Source organism: Saccostrea echinata, unplaced genomic scaffold (assembly GCF_033153115.1).
Source record: "Saccostrea echinata isolate AGI-Se365-2 ecotype Australia unplaced genomic scaffold, CSIRO_AGI_Sech_v1 ptg000003l, whole genome shotgun sequence".
NCBI classification, from domain to species: domain Eukaryota; kingdom Metazoa; phylum Mollusca; class Bivalvia; order Ostreida; family Ostreidae; genus Saccostrea; species Saccostrea echinata.
In genome coordinates, this window is record NW_026889752.1 from 11,936,642 (window position 1) to 11,956,796 (window position 20,155).

A 20,155-nucleotide genomic window follows, 5' to 3' on the forward strand; every position below is an offset into this window, starting at 1 on the left:
TATGCATGTATGCATCATGTATCGTTCTACTTTGAAACGATCTTCCCTTGTTGATCTATTTTTGAATTTTCAATTATCGCCTAACAGGTATCTTGTATGGACTTCGCTTTCTTGGTAGCGCTGGACCTAGAGGATTAAACTTGACCATCACAAGTTTTCGTTCAGGACAAACTGGAGGTTCTCGGTTGACATCCAACTCCGAAAAGTCCCGAACAGCCATATCTGGATTTTGAGTTTCTTGATTAACATCTAACTCAGAAGAATCCCGAATATTCAAATTAGAACTTTCTTCAAGTGTATGCATCTAATTTTTATTTGGACCCAATAAATGAGTTTCTTTTTCATGTCCATTTCTACTTGAAGTTAATAGCGGGCAAACCCCTTCTTTATCGCATAAATTCACATCAGCACCATTACGAAGTAGGATATCTATCACATTCAACTGAGAATTTTCTGCAGCTCGATGAAGAGCAGTCCTTCCGAACTTATCCTGTGCATTGACATCTGCGCCGTGGTCAATAAGAGCGCTTATTCGTTTATCAGAGGTTTTCTGTGTTTCCTCAGTGGCCACCATCAGGACGGTTATTCCATCTTTATTGCAGACATTCACATCTGCGCCTTTCTCTAGCAAAAGCAACATAAGGTCATCGCTAGATCGACTGTGAACACTAACATGCAAGCATGTGTTTCCATATTTGTTTTGAATATTAATTTTTGCTTTATTATCTATTAGTAATTTCATAATATCACAATGACCCTCTTTAGTTGCATGAAATAGTGGAGTTTCGCCGTCAAAATTTCTAGCATTTACTATGGCGTTGTGTTGGATCAAGGTTTTTGCAATTTCTAGCTCACCAATTTCTGCCGTTATGCTTAAGGGATCAGAAGACAAAGGTCTACCATCATATTCTGGATTTACCTCAGCATCCTTACTTAAAAGTATATTTACTACATCAAGAAAACCAGCTTGACATGCAAGAGATACAAGGCTCTTTCCATTCGCTATCACACTAACGTCTGGATTATGCGCTAATAAAATCAGAGATGTCTTTCTATTGTATGCCATTAATGCCAAGTGCAGTGCAGAATATCCTTCAATTTGGAGCTCGTTTATGTCAATTCCAGAATCAAGAAGAGTTTTGATAACATCATTACTACCGGCATGGCACGCATGATGGAGTGCATTTTCCATTTCACAATCTTTATAGTTCAGATCAGCACCATTCTTCAAAAGAATATCCATAATATCATTGAAATCTTGTCTTGCAGCAATGAGAAGTGGGGCATCGTCTCCGTCCACGTGTTGGTTCACTTTAGCACCATTTTGAAGTAGGATTTTAACCACATTAAGATTACCATTCCAGACAGCGGCAGATAGCGGTGTTTTTGAGTCTTCGTTTTGAATATCAACAACGGCATCGTAACGTGTCAATTCTTCCACAACTTCAACATGTCCCCAGAAGGACGCAATATATAATGGACTGTTCCCCCTAACTGAATGCAAAGTAATATCTGCTTTATTTCCTAGTAAAAGCTTAACAATGTCCACATGTCCATTCATTGAGGCATGTAGCAGTGGTGTACAATTTTGATCATCATGTTTGTTAACATTTGCGCCATTTTCTAGCAAACATTGGGCAGCTTGGGTGCAGCCATTTCTACATGCGTTTATAAGTGGTGTACGTCCTCTCTTTGCAGTCATTTCTGTATCAGCTTTTCTTTCTATCAACAATTTGATGATATCTAAATTTCCTAAACCAGCAGCCACATAAAGTGGATTGTCCATAGACCACCTGTCCTTTGTGTTCACGTTAGCACCATTTTCAAGAAGTAAACTTACAATGACTTTGTTGCAAGATTCGATTGCAGCAAGTAGCGAAGGGAGCGATTCCTCTCCGTTTGATGTCTTCATCTTTCCCTCTGTATATTTCAAAAACAGTTTAACAACTTTTTCATGGCCATTTTTACAGGCAATATAAAAGGGAGAATTCCAAGATAGAGTCTCCAACTCCTTATGCACTCCCTTGGATAAGAGAATCTCCACAATGTCACGATGGCCTTCTCGTGCTGCATAATACAATGCAGTCTGTTTTCTAACCGTATATAAATTGATATCGGCGCCTTTTCCCAACAACGTATTAACTATTTCAGTGTGCCCAAGCATGGAAGCAAGGAGCAAACCCGTGAATATAGAATCATTGCAATCGTCTTTATTAACATCTGCTCCATTTTCAAGTAGCAGTTGAAAGGGTTTGATATCAGTTTTGTAACAAGCATAAGCTAAAGGACTTGGAGTGAAAGTTGGATGAGTATTAACATTTGCTCCTCTCTCAATGAGTTCCTTAAGAGTTTTCAACAATCCGTCTTCATTTGTTATTTCAGTGCTTAATTTTGTAGGTGAGCTAAACAGGTCAATTATCTCACTGGAAATTGCTACATATAGAGGTGTTTCGTTCAAAACAGTGGTAAAATTAACGTTTTGATTTTCAATTAATATCTGCTGCAAAACTTCGTTATGATTGAAATTTGCAGCAATGTGAAGAGAATGTATCTTTTCCTCGTCATTCCACATATAATTTGGCTGGTCTTTCCCGTAAAATTCCAAAATTTTGGCGGCCAGTTCTCTTTTTCCATTTGCACAAACGGCACCCAACAGCGGTTCATTTTTTAGTATGCTGCTACTGGGTGTAAACAATCGAAGCTTTTCAAACATTGAAGAAAATATTCTGTGATGATTGAAAAGCAAAGACAATATGATTGGAGAAATTCTCTTTCCATAAATGATTAGATCTAATTTTGAAAATCCTCTCATATTACTCCGTTCCTTCTTCCTCCACACTTTTAATCCAGTTTCTTCTTTTGACAGTTCTGGAATCAATGCAAGCTCCATTATGTCCTCTGCTCTTTTGGCTTGTATCATATTCTCCATGACTTTTATCATTCTTTCGTCACTAGTCCAAGGGCTCAAGAACACATCAAGAAACGTTCCATCGAAAATGTCACTTGCTACTCTCTTAACATAGTGCTCGATAAAACTGCCTTCAAAGTATAACCTTGGGGGAAAATGCTGATCGGTTTCCTTTTGCTGATAATCGGCATAACAATATTTTCGAAAAATCACAGATTCACAATATTTAACAAACATCTCGGGTACCTGCTTGCAATATAGTTGTATACAAGTTTGAAATAACAAGCTGTTTTGAAACTGAAATGCACCATCTAAATTCTTTAGATATGGTCCTGTTAAGGTTTCTAAACTGTCTATAATAGACCGTGGAGTAGTAGTTTCTGGAAGTCCAAACACCTTTAACATATTTAGAAGACTCTCGTTGGTGATGTAGATTCGTCTATCATCAATTTCATCATCAATTTTGTCATTCACCTGTTTCTTTAATGCACAATCTGAGAGAAAGTCGTCCTCCACTATCAAGTTATCCCCTATCGTTACTAGAAACAATGCCAGATATTTTTCTCTAGCGACATCTTTTAGCTGAAGAATTTCGTTGCTGATTGAATCGCAAGGAGTTTGAAAAAATGTCTTCATGTTTTCTTGAAAAGTTTTATTACAGGCAAGAGTTTGACATAGCATAGGAAAGGCTTCGTTTGATCCCAGAATTGCCTCAATATCAATTTTATCTAAGCTGGAAATATTTACATGACTTTTCAGAATTTTCTCTTTTTCGTCATTTGTTAATGCTAGGGAATCTTCATTGATATCGATGACTGTGTAATGTTTAAAAAGTGACATATTGTTTCTGACTATATCTGATCTGCACGTCACTAGAATTCTTATATTTGGTGCAAGCTTTCTTCCAGTATTTCCAAGCCTTAAGAAATGGTCCAGTTGCTCTTTCATCGCTCGCCACCACTGACAAGCCAATGGATCAAGTTGAGACTGTCCTACCGGGTCGTCAACAACAAATATATCCACATCAGTTCCAATCTTGGTTGGAATTCTTTCAGGTATGTCGTCCAAGGCATTGATATATGAGATTTCTTTCTTTTCCATGGCATACTTGATGGCGATATTCTTTGCAATGGCAGATTTCCCTGATCCAGCAGATCCAATTATCAATATTCTATCATGTATTCGGACTTTTTCAGAAATAAATTTGGACGCCTTTGTTGGAACGAATCGCCGATTTTCGTTTACCCATTGTTTTTGAGTTGGTTCCAACTTGTCCATCCAACTGAATTCATCTTCACTTTCCGAGTCGGACATCTTTACTTCTTTTTAAGGCGACGTCTCCTCCGTGTCAATAAAATCTTCCTTTAATGTAAAATAAACGCCATGTCATCCTGGAAATAAAAATACTCATAAAAAATGCTTGTGTCATTTATAGTAATCTCATTCTACTATGTATGTTTTTTGTTTTTTAATTTTCTTTAAATTATTAAAAGATATGAAGCCAACTTACCCATGCATGTCTTTTGCTTGAATAATATATATAAACGAGGGCGTAAAACCATCCAGTACAATAGCAAGTGCATTTAATCCTTTGTTGATATGTAGATCAAAATTAAATTCCCGCATAATAAACAACGCCAAAACAGAGTATCGAGTTCTACCTGAATTTCACTTCAGTGCTATGATTTAGACTCTTTCGTTAATCGTCTTATGCGTAGGTGATCGATTTTTAAATATTGACCTATATATTGAGCATCAAGTCGTTCGTATTATTTGATATATCTCGTTTTATTTATTGAATTTATGATTTAATATTGCTAGTCAATTACATTGTATAAAGGTCTGTGGGAAGCATTTGCAGTTTTTTTTTTTTGTAAATTAAGGGGGTATATGTGAAATTAAAAAAAAGGTCATAAAACGTTATTATTGGCGGAACACGACTGTTAAAAATTGTATTATATAGTCGCAAAATTGTTGGACCTGCAGGATATATATAGATTTCATTAAAACTTTTCAAATTGTTACAAACTCTGTTAGCTGATGATTTACTCATGCACATATGAAGTGAATGAACATTAAACAACAATAATATTTTTTTCTGTCGGTACATGATGAATCAAGAGAAATCGATGTGGATTTGATTTGTGCGAGAAATGATCAGGGCTGGGATTCATAAAACTTCTTAGTATATTCTTAAGCTTTAAAAATCACTTAAGTTATATATTTTATACTTAAGTCCCCTAAGTATTACTTAAATTTGGTAGAAATACTTAAGTGTAATGCATAAACATATTTAGTGCTTAAGTATTGACTTAAAGTTAAGTGTCCTCAAGAGGTGTCTTAAGTAGATAAGAAATACTTAAGTTTTCTTTATCAAAATAAAAATAATGTTTTACAGAAGTCATTTTAATCTTTCAGTAAGAAACCATGCTTTTAAATCCAACTAGAAACTTGTTTTGACTTTGAGATGTTTATCAACTAGTAAGATGCAGTATTGTGCAATGTTGATGCCAAAGCTGTATCAGTTGTGATGTAATACACATGGAACTAAATACCTCCATCACAAAAGAGTGCGCTTTTTGTTCGGGAAATTGTATGCATTGCTAGGGTTACCTAACTTAAGTGCTCTAATTTTCTCAGAATTAAACTTAGCTAAGAATTGCACTTAGAATTTATATGAATATGACTTAAGAATTTTTTCTTAGCTAAGAATTTATTGTATACTTAAGTGTGAAACTTAGCACAAATCTTAAGTATGTTTATGAATCCCAGCCCAGGCCCCGAGACCATAAACTGAGAACAGACTTAAGTCAAAATTTTGATTTTGAATATCTTGAGTTTTAGTTAACATACATACTTAAAATTTTGCAGGTTTGCATGGTAAGGTAAATAATGGAAACCTAAGAGGAATATTTCCTTCAAATAGGCAGATTTGTTTTTTGGCAAAAGTTTTATTTTGGTCACAAATGAGGTGTAACATGTGCGTTTTACAACAAATAATTAGATACAGCATATTTGTTAGATAAATAGCGAGGCTAGTTGATCAAACATTGAGTAGTAAATACCACTCCAAGTTACATACTTACATGAGAAGCCCTAAGTCTGGTCCTCAAACATGGTTTTCAATCTTGCATTGTAATGTAGTATTTCAGGTCCATGCACACGATTCAATCGAACATTAAAGCTTTAATATTAATAGGTAATTGCAAAATTCTTCAATCCACTGACGTTTCCAAAATAATGCCTGCCATTTAAAATCGGCTTAGTAAGAGAATGTGTTTGGAATCCGCTTTAAAAGTCTTTGGATTTTCTGTCAGTACACACAATATTAATAATATATTAATAGATATATAACACCCATTCTGTGCATATAAGCTGCCAAATATAATATTAGTTACCCGGTTATTACCATGTCATTACTAGGAGACTGTATACAAACAAGAACTTGTTTGAATAATTAATGGTTATTGATTAAATACACCAAAGTGCAATTCTAAAGAATGGTATTCTGGAAGTCTGAGAGAGAGAGAGAGAGAGAGAGAGAGAGAGAGAGAGAGAGAGATGACTACTAATTAAAGAGGTTTCATTTTACTCCACCTTTTCGATAACTTGCAAAAACATGTAAGAGTTATCGGTCTTTTCACACAAATCAAAAATGAAACTAAGTTGCATGTAGGGACAAAATTATTATTTGAAAGGTAAGCCTAATTAGTTATAAAGTAAGATTTACGGAATAATTTAATAAAATTCATATAAGGATCTGTTAACTGAACTGTTAACAGATCCATATATAGCTTTAGACCAGGATCAGTAACTTAAAAACTAGACAGACAACGTATCTGTGTTAAAAACATTTGTAAAATCGTTATTCACAAGTTTCCTTTTAAATGATTGTCATTTTTACATTAGTTGTAAATTTGACGTCAGTTTTCCACAAATCAAAATGTTGTTGAGATTTAATTTATAATAAATTAAAAATGTAAAATTTAGTTGGAAGCTTTCAGCATCGAGTAGATTGTGCATCTGATAATCTTAATCACTTCTATTTTCCGACTGAATATTAATTTTGAATTCTAAACACCTTTTTCTTCTTCAATTATGTTTTGTTACATGCATATGTATGTCAAATTTTGATTGAGTTTTAACCGTAAGAGCTCCTAGTCCATTGTAAATGTATCTTAATAAATTTGAAATTTCAAATGTTTAAAAAGCAAGATCCTTAGTCAAGAGAGGTAATCCAAATAATGGTAAAAAATTAAAATTAAAAAAAAAGAAACAAAGGAAAAGGGAAATAACATCGAAATCTCTTTACCCATGTGTGGCACTTAAAGAAATAAATGTGACAGCTTCCCGTGCATCTATACTTAATGTATACATTAACATTTGTGTACATCATGGTCCGTGGCCTTTTCAAGTCAAAAGTTAAATGTAGAAAAATATAGGCTTAATATATTAATTAATCAGATAGATATCTTAGTAAATACGTATATCTCACTTTTAGTCTTCATGCATAAGTATTTTTCTTAATGAAATCTCGATTTGATAACCAATGATACCCTAAGTAAATCATAAAATGTCAATATACGAGGGTTGCCCCAAAAAGTCGTAGACAATGTTTATATTAATAATATTATGTCGATACATAGGAAGGCCGATATGGTCTGTCGACGCACAAACAAAATCCGGAATAATTATCGTATGTAACTTTTCCAATTGCATTTGTTTCTCAGGTAACATTTAAAACATAAAACTCAAATTTATATCAGTGCAACCAAAAACAAAATCTTAATTTTTACATAAGTTGGATCAGAGACAGAGGATTGGTGTAGTAATTTTCAAAGTGTTGTTAGAATTGAGTTTGCTGAAAATGACGTCGTCAAGCGCGTTAGCGGCGCACGGGGATGTGATAAAATTGTTTAAATTGTGGTTTGCCTACTCCAAAGACTGAAAAAAGATGTAGAAGTGGCATTACACACTAGAACGGTAGCAGAGAAGTTGTTTGTATATGGCATAAGAGATTCAAGGACAGTTTTTTTCTCCCTACTGAAAATAGTTATAAGAAATAGCGTACTATTTAGTAAATTCAGACGGTGAGGAACGTTATGGGTCACGATCGACGTCAAACTATTCTCTGCTTTCTACGATGAAAGGTGACCTTTAGAGGACTGAAATTTGAATCTGATTTTTAAAAAAAACTATGGACAGCAGTGAATTTTAATGATTCTCTCAGTCAAGATGGTTTGCTAGTTTAAAAAATCAATAAGACGCATGTTAGGAACACGGGACAGTATTTAAAAATGATCATGACATTATAAAAGACGTAAATTACGCTTGCTTTCGATGTACACCTATATGCTACCTTCATTTTACATTATTTACTTATTAAATGTGTTATTATCATAAAATTTGAAATTCATGACCATTAAATGTTGCTTTTTACTATGACAAGAAAAGAAATTTAATTTGGCGAAGAGAAACTAAATTGGTTTCACTGTATTCGACTTTTTGGGACAACCCTCGTATTAGCACATTCAAATTCAAAATCTTCAATGCCCCTCCCACCAACAATAGATGGCACCACAATTATAGGAATATGCAAGCAACCTTGAGTAATATGGATTCTTATTTATTTAAATTGATTCTGTGTCAAAAATGAAGTGTGAGTTAGGGTTAAAAATTTTAGAAAACAAATCATTGTGAAATCTTAAGTGTCTCCTTCACAAGAGTAAAAATTGCCACATGTCCACCCAAACAGCTTTGTATATTATATTCGTATAAACTTTTTAAGGCCATTAGTTACTGGGGGCATATTAGGGTTTAATGATCATTTTTTTAAGGCACAAAGACCAAAAACTGCGTCCTAAAAGTGATTTCACTCACGTGACTATAAAGAACCACAGACTTTCTTTATTCATGTGAGTTTTTTTTTCTTTCCGTAGATAATAGAAAACATGGCCACCAACACCTACAAACCATTTGCTAAATTGGGACAATTCATCAAACAAATTTTTGAAGATGATGATGAATCAGATTCTCCAAACCTCCACCAACTTGCTAGAGCAGGAAACGAGGCTCAGCTACAAGAAATTATAAATAACGGATGTGACGTCAACCTGGAAGACAGTGATGGATTAACAGCACTATATATAGCAACGAAAAGAAGTCATACAAAAATTGTAGAAATCCTCCTTCAGAATGGAGCATGTGTCAATACAAAGCACAATCCTTTGCACATTGTTCGAGATTTGGCCATTGCACATTTACTTCTTCAAGCTAAAGGTGATCTTAACGCCAGAGACGAATATGGAAATACTCCTTTGCATAAAGCGATTATTGCTGGAAAGGAAAATTTAGTTGAATTTTATTTGTCTGTTGGAGCAGATATTTACCAAATGAATGCTAAAAAACAAACAGCTCTTCACACTTTGTGTTCGTCCTTTATGGAAGAACCTCATGGTTCAAAATTGGCTCGAACGCTTATTGAGGGAGGTGTAAGTGTAAACTGTAAAAACTGGTTAAATAGATCACCATTACACTTAGCTGCGATACATTACCACCTTGATAAACTTCAAACAATTTGTACTCTGATAAAAGCTGGAGCCTCTTTGTCGGATTTAGACTTGCAAGGATTAAACCCAATACATCATTACTTCGAACAATCTAGAGGGTGCTCAGATGATAAAGAAGAAGTATCGTTGACATTTATTGACTCTCTTATTGTTGACGAACAAGCAGCGGACCATCGAACTGCAATTGGCCAGACCATTTTGCATCTTGCCATACGAGATATACCACTTCAGATTCTGAAGCACCTTGTAAGAAAAGGATGTCAGCTCAATGCAAAGGATAGTCGACAACAAGGTCTTCTGCATTATCTAGTTGACAGGGATGATTCCACGACTATAATACAATACTTAGTAGACATGGGATTAGATGTAAATGATCATGATATTTGGGGACAAACTGTCTTGCATCTTGCTGTCGAGAAAAACAAGAAAAAACTTGTGGAGACTCTTGTTAGTCTTGGTGCCGAGGTAAATGTGAAGGATTCTATTGAGAGACAAGCAATACATATAGCTGCAGAACATGGTTGGGATTTTATCCTTGAATTTCTTCTACAAAAAGGGGCAAATATTAATTCACTAGATAAATATCAATCTACACCTTTACATTTCGCTGCTTGGAACAACAAGTCATCCATTGCATATACCCTTGTCAATTATGGCTGTGATGTTGGGTGCAAAGATGCACGTGGACAAACTGCAAAGGATGTAGCACAGTTCAGATCCAGTATTGACTTTCTTCAAATTCTTGATGAACATGGTCTAGAATATCAGAAGCATAAAGAGATGTCGTTTTCAAAACATGCTAATAAGTTGTTACATCTGAAAGATTTTCAAGATATCTTAAATTCAAATGAAACGCTAAGAGACCCTGAGAATCTTAATGAGTATCTTATCAATTTAATCACAACTTCGCCGACGGGAATTTTACACAGAGATTCTGAGGCTCTGGAGATTCATACTGCTGTCGATGAATTTGCAATTAACGCTGCAAAATGTCTTTCACAGAGTGATCCAAAGCTAGAGTGCACTGTGTATCCTGTTGGTAGTTCTTCTGAAGGGACTAAAACACTTTATCCAGACGAATTTGATTACATCGTTTGCTTTGAGAAACTCAGTGAGAATATCTATCCACGGCATGAAAAAGAAGATATTCAGGAAAGCATTTTTCTCATCTCGGATAAAGATACTGAAATGCGAGAGGTTCTAAAAGAAGGTGTCGACTTCGATGAAACACTCTACTCAGTATCGGACTATACTCGTATTTTTCTAAAGAAAGAGGCAATCAACACATACTCAGAACTCACTGAAATGGAATCAAAAATAGTTCCAAATCATACCATGTTCCAAACATTTACGCAACGTGTATCCAAAATTGTTTTTAATGAAAGTTTTCCGAAAGATGACCGATTACTGATAAAGGACGTGAGCAACGATCCAAAAATAGTATTGCTATGGAGAGGCTCAAAATACAAAAGCCTGGAAATCAATGTTGATTTTGTTCCAGCTGTGCGCCTATCTTCTTGGCCAAACAAATTGCGAATAAATTCAAAAATCTTTGGTCAGGATTTACTGCGATTGCCTTGTCTTGCTGTTCCAAAAATGACAAGTCAAGAAGATGAAAACCTTTGGAGGTGTTCCTTGTCGTTAGTAGAAATAGCAATAATGAAAAGATGTCGTCCACATATTCGAAATAGCTACATCGCTGCCAAGTCTTTGATCAGTTCAGCTGTTTGTCCCCTTGTTAGCTTTGGTGACTATGAAGAAGCGAAGGATTATTACCGAAGTCGCCACGACAGTATGTCATCTGAAGAAGAGTTTGAACTTTTCGAAGAATTGGGAGACATATTACCATCATACATATTAAAAATGGCGTTCCTTCATGTCATAGAAGAGAAAGCAACAAGAGATGGTGTCGAAACCGTCTTTGATGACGTTTTGTATGAGAGAGACCCAATCGATCAACTTATATTGACATCAGAGTCCATTGCACATTTTTCTAGAACCTTTGTTTGCAAGGAATGCGATCCAAATGTTGTAAAAGGCATTTTCCAAAAATGCCATGAATGGCTCTCAGACCAGTTTGTTCCATCTTTTTTCAATCCCCGGCACAATGTTTTGGGCTCAAGAATGCTTGATGAAGACGGTGTCAAAGTACAAAAATTTATAAAGTTCATCGTCAAACTTCTAGGAGAAAACTGAATACACAAACATGTATAAAATACTTTATATGTGGGGTGATGCTGTTTCATGTTGTTACATATCACATTGCAGCTGTTGTGAGTGTGAAGAGAAATAAATCATTGACCTGCTGGATTTAAGCTAGCTGTCATAAATGCTTTGGTACATGTTTTGACGTATTTTGTGTATTATGCACGAACTGTACAAAACTAATTCATTTTACGAAAACAACCGTTAAATATTGATAAAAATTCTTCTATCTTTTGCTTGTAATATTGTATTTTATTTCATTAGAATTCAAATACATAAGTAAAGTTGATACTTTTGATGCGTAAACCCTTGGCGCAGTCTTAAAATTTATACATGTACTTTCTTCCGTTATGGAACATAATTCTTAATTGCACCTTTCCAATTCCCTTAACTAAAGGTCAATTTTTAGTCAAATTTGAGTAAATGCAAAGCTTATTGAACAAATAATATTATGGAAATAGAATATCTAAAATAAATAAGTGATCATTATTGCCTCTGTTACATAGGAAATATCAAAAGTTGATAGTTTATCAACGTAAAAAGTATATTATTAAATGAATATTAAACTTGTATTACTGTCGAACTGCAGGACTAATTCATTTGTTAGAGTTATTGTTTCTCCGTACGTGAAAAGAAACATGTAATGCCTCACCAATAGAACAAAAAACTATACGACAAAAATGAAATAAAATACGACAATATGTGTCTTCATTTTGTAACGTATACCCCAATCCTTTACAAGATATTTACAAGATATTTTTGATTCTGTAGAGGCCTTTTTAACAAATACTTGAAATACATGTATATTTACAAAAGAAAGAGTTTCGACAAGGTAGTTTTTCGGCCCCTCAAGAAATATTATGAAATTTTGATATGTTGTATATTATATAATTAGGTATAACATACAGCACACATATATTTGATCAAATACAAATCAAAAAACACTGACTACAGCTTATTGTGTCCCATTCGAGAAGTTTTTACTCATATATAGACGTCACCATATGCCGGTGAAGCATTCCAAATCTGGACCTATACTCGGCACCAATGACTTTTGATCAGTGAGGGTTTTTTTTTTATCGTGCCAATGCTAACCGTGATTTTAATCTAACCCTTTCTTTATTCTTTGGTGACAGCTTCCTTTATTTGGTTATCCAACTGAAAAAAGTTTAATCATTTTCAAGAATTTTCAATCTATTTATAGAATAAGTAAGGAACAGTAGATGCGATAAGCTTACTTCATGTATTAGAGTATAAAAAGTGTCTTTTCTTTACTTTTACACTTAATCATACCTTGCATTCTAAATTTACTTACTCGTAAATCATACTTCAATACATACTTAACGATTTTTTTGACAAGGAGTAGTACTAAGTATATCTTCAGCAAGGTATGTCTTTATAGTAGGGATGTCAACGAGTACCCGGTTAACCGGGTACTCGATCGAACGTCCGAGTATCGAATACTAAAAATGGTACTCGGTTACTCGGATGTGTATTTTTTCTTATTTCAAAATACATATATTTATCAAAAACTTACCAAAAATTAACTTAGATGTGCATACGGTAATTAGCGTGTCGTCACCTATACCTGTAAAACACCCGTTCTCGCCTGTGGCTGTGTATATCCAGTAATTAGTGGCCAATCACCTGGTACACAGCTCTTCTCACCTATTGTGGTCCTTAGTTTTTGAATGGCTTCAATGAATGTTTTCGGTGTTCATCGTTTAAATATAGTCTTCAAATCATTTTAAAATTATTTAGTTAATATACGGCAGCGAAATCGGACATGCATAGAAATGCCGCTACCCACTTCAAAAGTGAAGAAATATTTAGAAATAATTAAAGATTAAAAAATATATATATTGAAAGTCAGTTTGCGTAGTAAGTTTAGTGTATACGGGGAAAACAACCAACAAATGAAATAATATTAGACTAGCGATCCCAGCAACGTCCGTTCCTTCTCTTTCGCTAGTCTAATATCATCACAAGCCTGCTTGATAGATTGTTCTCCTTTTGCGTTGATGAAATAAATCCTGAAAAACTAAGCCGTTGGTAATTTTTGATGTATTAATTGTCTTTTGTGTTTATTTGATAAAAAAATTTAGTACCAAAAAAATCAATTCCGTTGGACTCCATGTTAATATACATTTATAAACGTGATAAAAAACAGCTTTGGGTTTAACAAAGCTTAACGGGACTCAACAAAATTAACAAACTTATATTAACATTTTTTCCGAGTACCCGGGTACTCGATCGGAAAAACGTCCGAGTAACCGATTATCAAAAATTGACCGATTTGACATCCCTACTTTATCGATATTTCTTTGGTGTAGGTAAAGGTAATAAACGCATAGGGTGCTGGTCATGTACGATAAAATGACAGGTAAATAGGCAAATATAAACCTTTTTGCAGACATTTTGAAAAAAAAAAAAAATTACCATCATGGGTTTAGAAACGAAATATAAGGAAAATGAAGAGCTAAAGACCATTCCAAAGAAAGCAAGGGACAAGGCACGAAGAGTGACAATGCGGACGGGCAGGTAGAGAAATTAGTTTTCAACAAAAATATCTATTGATCACTACAGTGTAAAGAGAGACAATTATTCTTTTATTCCATGTTATTTGAAAGGAAGTGTTCTAGTTAGTGAAGAAAACTAACTATTCATTAACTTTGCTGTGATTTTGGATTGATATGATATGTATTGAACAAGCAAAGTTTGTTAACGTGCATCAAACAAGTAAGTTTTCAATATTCGTTATATTCACAAAGTAGGTCTCTTACAAGAAAAAATTGTAGCAATTTATTACGTACGTATTTAAATAACCTTTGTTGAAGTAATCTTATATAGTTAACCTTCCATTATAATTAAAGTCACCCTATCTAGTCCATTCGTACTACATGTAGTTTATAGTTCTAGTTAACTGCAGTATTGAAAAATTAAAGTGAAGACAACAAATAGTGTTCGATTTCATAAATCCTTTAAACTATATAAATCGTAAACTGCGAAAACATGGACCCCTAAACCTCCAGAGGTGGAGTCAGTTATGATCCTCTGTCGATCGCGGTATCATACCTGCTTGGAGTCCTGTGTATTGATCAGGTAAACCTAAGAACACGTAGTTTAATACTGTAAATATTGTACACGAGGACGATACATTATTTGATTGCTATTGCAATCTAAATTAATAAGACGAGGATGCAACAGACATTAGTTTTGTACTTGTTTTAAGTTAATGTATAAGTACTTACGTTCGCGACACCTTATTTAAACTCTTGATGTTCCTGTATGGGCGATCTGGTAAAATCTTTAATCATTCAAAAAGCTCTAAGATAGGGGCACTGTAGCATATTTACAACCTCAATTTTTTAAATATCTTTAAAGAGAAAAAATCAAATTATTTGATACCTCACAAGTTAACTTCAGGTACTTGTGTGTTGTTAAAGTAGAAAAACATGAAATACTAGGAGGGACATGAGGTTAAAAAAAGATAAATTGATGAAGAAAAATGCCAATATATTTCTAAAAATATTCATTGAACAAAATAAGCATTGGCCTGCAGCGAACAGACTCTACATGTTTATAACTATTTACTTATTAGAGAGAGGTTACAGTTAATCAAACAGAAAGTGATGGTCAGCGGGTGAGTGAAAAGTCAGAAGCTCATATCAGAGGCGTGGTATTAGAAGTCAGGGGTATGGTGGATCGAGCAGAAAAATTACAAACTGTGGTAAACCAGACGATTTATAGTCTAAAGTGTTCGATTTCCGCCCCCCCCCCCCCAAAAAAAAGCTACAGTTTATACTATAGCTAAATATATATGTAGTTTACTAAAGTATTAGAGTTTTTTTTCATTAAAGTAAATTTAAGTTTTCACTTATCAAAGAATTTTTTAGTATGAATTTCAAATTATTAATTAAATTCTATATTCTCCAAGTCTGGCATGCAATTTTTTATATTAAAAATACACATGCACATGAACTACTTGTTTATCGGATATTACTTCTAGAATTTAAATCATTTGTGTGTTGTTACATAGATTTGAAGGCCCTTAATGAAATACAAAGACGACAAACAGTAATCAACCTTAAGAGTCTATTGAAACAATACAAAATGGGAGCAGAGCAAACACGAGATGGTTTCAGTAGCTGCAACATTATTGTTGACAACTTACACGAACGATCACGTTACACGAACGATTAACGCCCAATAAAGCTCGTTACACGAACGATCCTTCACGCACACGATTCTACACATTCAAGAAGGATCACAATTGATAACGCAAACGCACGCTTCTTCACGCAATACACTCGGAAATATCTAGGAATGTACATTTTTAAAACAAAATAAGATTTAATATTTATTATTAATTAATTAAATAAATTAAATAAAATAATTATTGATTACAAATATTTATTTTTGAAGTTCAAATTTGTCCAAAGAGAGGGGAAAAAATAAAAGCTTCTGAAGCTTATGCTTAGACAAAATAAAAACAAATAGATAAAAACAGAAACTTCGGATCATCCGAAAGACTGCATGAGTTACCTCATAAATATTACAGAAACTAAAAAAAATATATATCTGTTTTCGATAAATTGATTTTCTTATTTTTATTGCCAAGGAAGTAGTAAGAAAAAAGAAACAAAAGATTTATTTTACAATATACATTCGATAAAAACAATAAAACGAAATTTACATACGGTTCTTGCCGCACCATGAATAAGAACATATACTGGAAACCGCTATGTATCTTTGTTTATAAAGATTTTATCTAGTTTAGGAATCCAGTATAAAAGGCATGGTAATTCAAATTCAGTTTGAGTGTTGGGAATATTAAATATTTTTAAAACTGTCAGAAATCTCAAAAGAGAAGCTTAATTTTTAAGTTTCATCATAGATTAAATCAAAGCATCAAACTATTAACTAAAGTTTAAACAATAGTAAATTGCTAGAGTAGAAATGAGAAATGAAAAAGAATCCTAATTTCTACTAAGATCTATATATATATATATATATATATATATATATATATATATATATATATATATATATATATATATATATATATATATATATATATATATATATATATATATATATAAAACAAATATAAAAAGAAAACACAAGAATCCTCCGTAAAGCTTTAGCGTTTTCATTAAAAATCTTCTGAAGAATGAAAGCGCTAAAGCTTTACGGAGGATTCTTGTGTTTTCTTTTTATATTTGTTTAATATTGTAATCCGATTACTGAGACTTTATTTCAATTTTGGATATATATATATATATATATATATATATATATCTATATCTATATCTATATATATATATATATATATATATATATATATATATGTATGTATGTGGGTGGGTGTGTGAGAGGGTGTGTGTGTGTGTGTGTGTTGCAGGAAGTGCAAAAACCGTATAAAATGTTAAGAAGTGGTTGACTTTTTGACACCTTCGATTTTATTTGAACAAAAATTAAAAGTGGTTGACTTTTTGACACAATTTTATTTGAAAAAAATATATGTTTTAGAACAAACTTTAAAACATTTAACATTTATTACAATCTTTAAGATTATATTATGATTAAAAGGATGTATTATTGCATTTTTTTTGGCAGTGTAGATTCTAAAATGTTCAAGTTATGGCCGCTGGGTAGGGTTGGGTTAATTACGGGATCAAATTCTTTCCTTGAAATATATTAAGAAAATCTTCCTCTCAAGAATACTGGACCAGAAAAGATGAAAGCTTCTTAATGTAGTTATTATTTTTAAATGATTGGGTAAGACGGGGTTATAAAAGGGGAACAAAGTTTTACATGAGCCTTCATAAGAATTTGAAATTCTTTTTAAGAAATACGACATAATCACAACATAATCATTTATTCACAAACATTTCCAATGTGGATTCATTTTTTTTCGAATTGTAAATCCTGAGTAAGATTTGGCTAAAACTGGGATCATTTTTTTTTTTTTTGAAAATTAAGGAAAAGAACTTTCTATTAGTGCATGGTCATGTAACTCATATTGAAACATTCCCATATTGTGTAATTCAAGGAGCTTTTAGAGTTTGGGTAGGTTATAATATGGGGTCAAAAATTTTCATTGGATTAAACAATACGAATATCCTTTAAAACTCTTCTGAGGTACAGGATGGCTGAAATTACTTAGATGAGGGTTGTTGCCCACTGGCCCGTGGGCCTCTTGTTAAATATGTTTGTTCCATTGATACTCTAATTTTGAAATATGGTGTTTACTGTTTCAGGCTGGACAGTTTGATACAATGAATCAGGAGACACAAACATGTGGAAACTGTACAAGTAGACGCAACAAAAAGACAATAAGTGTCATCGCTATAGTTTCTGTGTTACTATTAATTGCAATCATTGCAGTCATTGTACTGTTCAGTTTTAAAGTTATTTAAGGAACAGGTTTTACAGCTAGCCAACTTATACTGCATAATCTGCTTTGGGACAGTTTACAGTTTATAAACCGCAAAGAGGTTTACAAAAAAAAAAAGCTTAAACACTCCAACCCATGTTATACAACTTGGGTGGCTATTAAATTTATTCTTTATACATGTTATTTAACTTTCTAGCATTTTTAAGAGTAAAAAGAAAAAGATTTCCCCTCAAAAATTACTTTCAATCGGACAAAATTTAAAAGCAATATCAAGCAGATATAGGATGTTTTTGAAGACAGTCAAATTGTGCCGTAATATCATACAATATTTACTTTTTTCAGCTAATCAAGTGGCGCGTTACACAATTAAATTATTAAACAGTAAAATATACACAAGGTATTTCCTTAAAATTCCAAAGCGTCTCTCTCTTATAATTTTTAGTTAAGACTCGATCTTCTTTCCTACTTTGTAAATTTTTTATCCATTGCAAAATAGATCTTAGTGCTCGACCACCAGAAGAATTTGTAACTTTACCTGTAATTAAGAGATCGGTGAAAAGTTTGAAGTCTTTTTTACTCAAAGATAAAATATGTATAATTATGATTATAATAAAATAAATTCTTTTTTAATAACATCTGATTAATAATTTACTGAAAGTTATGCTAGTATGATCAATTGTACTAGAAAAACAGGATCATGTAGCAGAATAAACGTTCACTTTCTACTCTGAAAAAATATTTTTGTTACCAAAATTATATATCATTGCACTTGAATTGGATTGTAACCGTCGATTTTTTTTTTAAACCTACTTAATCTTCTTTGTCGAAATTCTATGGGCACCCTCACGACGTCTTTAGATAGTAAGGAAGAGACTCACACACACGATTTTTTTTATCTAGTTTCATTTGCAAGGAATCAATAAGATGGTGAACTTATCTGTGCATCGATTGACATTAATATTTTTTTTCACACACAAGATACATATTATTCTGGACTTCCTAGCGTTTTAGGCAGTTCAAAAATTTAGTGTCGGTGCAAATTTGAAATTGGGAAATAAAAATATACCCAATGCGACCAAACAGCAATGATTTGTCAACATTTTCTCGCAGTCGATCTTAGTGTTCAGATATTGATATCAAATGATCAGCTTTTTAGGAATGTCGGGGATCAAAGCAGTTTACGGAAGCCAATAAGTATTTAATCGAAATTTGTTGCTCATATAAATTTCAGAAATTATTTAATAGCATCATATCTTAAAAGTGAATACCACAAATAAAGTATATTGTTTGACGAAATGGCCAATAATTAAGGTGGCTGGCTGAGATTTTCATTGAGAAACATTTCGCGCAGGATAATGAAATAAGGTGTATTTACATTTTTAAAATCCTTGTTATAGCATCATTTATCAAATTTAACAGAATTAAGACATTATAGATAGGAAAAAATGAATTCTGTAAAGCATATGATTTTTAACTTGATATAAAGATGGATGTCGTCATTATATACATTATTAAGTGAAGATTTTCAGGAACAACCAAGCCTTATGCCTGATTACCATGCCATTGGAAAAAGAATTTTGAAAGTTTTTGACTGGCTAGGTTGAAGAAAATTGTATTTTTCCGCTTTTCGGTTGTTAAAGCGGGAAAATTTTGCATAAACGACAAGATGTTAATATACATGTAGCGTGTGTTAGACTCAAGGTTTGACCCATAAAAATTGAACTTGATATATATACTTTTTTCGTTTCATTAGGAACATTTTAAGAGGTCCATCACAAAGTTTTTTAACATCCAGTGGCATTTTGCAAAGAATACAGGTTTTCTAGAGTTTTTAATAATATTTTATGTTTAGTTCTTGCCTGGCTGTGATCGATGGTTTTCACATATTTATCTGTATCATGAAATAACTTGTATATGCAACATGTTTTGCAAATCTGTGTGTTCTTTGTTTGTTTTTTTTTAATTTGCATATACTGTGCTGTGTATCTAATATTGATTTAATGCTTTGAAATTTCAATAAAATACGGCAATTCTATTTAACAGATTTTTCAAATATGCGCACGAATGGCTGTC

At 33.0% G+C, this 20,155-nt stretch overlaps 2 protein-coding genes across 2 annotated transcripts; one reads left to right on the plus strand and one right to left on the minus strand.

Moving 5' to 3' along the window:
• Nucleotides 1-50: 50 nt before the first annotated feature.
• Nucleotides 51-4,222, minus strand: LOC133178464 (ankyrin-1-like). Its single transcript, XM_061313160.1, has 2 exons — nucleotides 358-4,222; nucleotides 51-222 (listed from the first exon to the last, which is right to left on the minus strand). Exons 1-2 carry the CDS (start codon nucleotides 4,220-4,222, stop codon nucleotides 74-76), a joined length of 4,014 nt encoding a protein of 1,337 aa, XP_061169144.1. The 3' UTR covers nucleotides 51-73.
• Nucleotides 4,223-7,540: 3,318 nt separating this feature from the next.
• Nucleotides 7,541-11,711, plus strand: LOC133178466 (serine/threonine-protein phosphatase 6 regulatory ankyrin repeat subunit B-like). Its single transcript, XM_061313161.1, has 2 exons — nucleotides 7,541-7,567; nucleotides 8,848-11,711. Exons 1-2 carry the CDS (start codon nucleotides 7,541-7,543, stop codon nucleotides 11,671-11,673), a joined length of 2,853 nt encoding a protein of 950 aa, XP_061169145.1. The 3' UTR covers nucleotides 11,674-11,711.
• The last annotated feature ends 8,444 nt before the right edge of the window (nucleotides 11,712-20,155 follow it).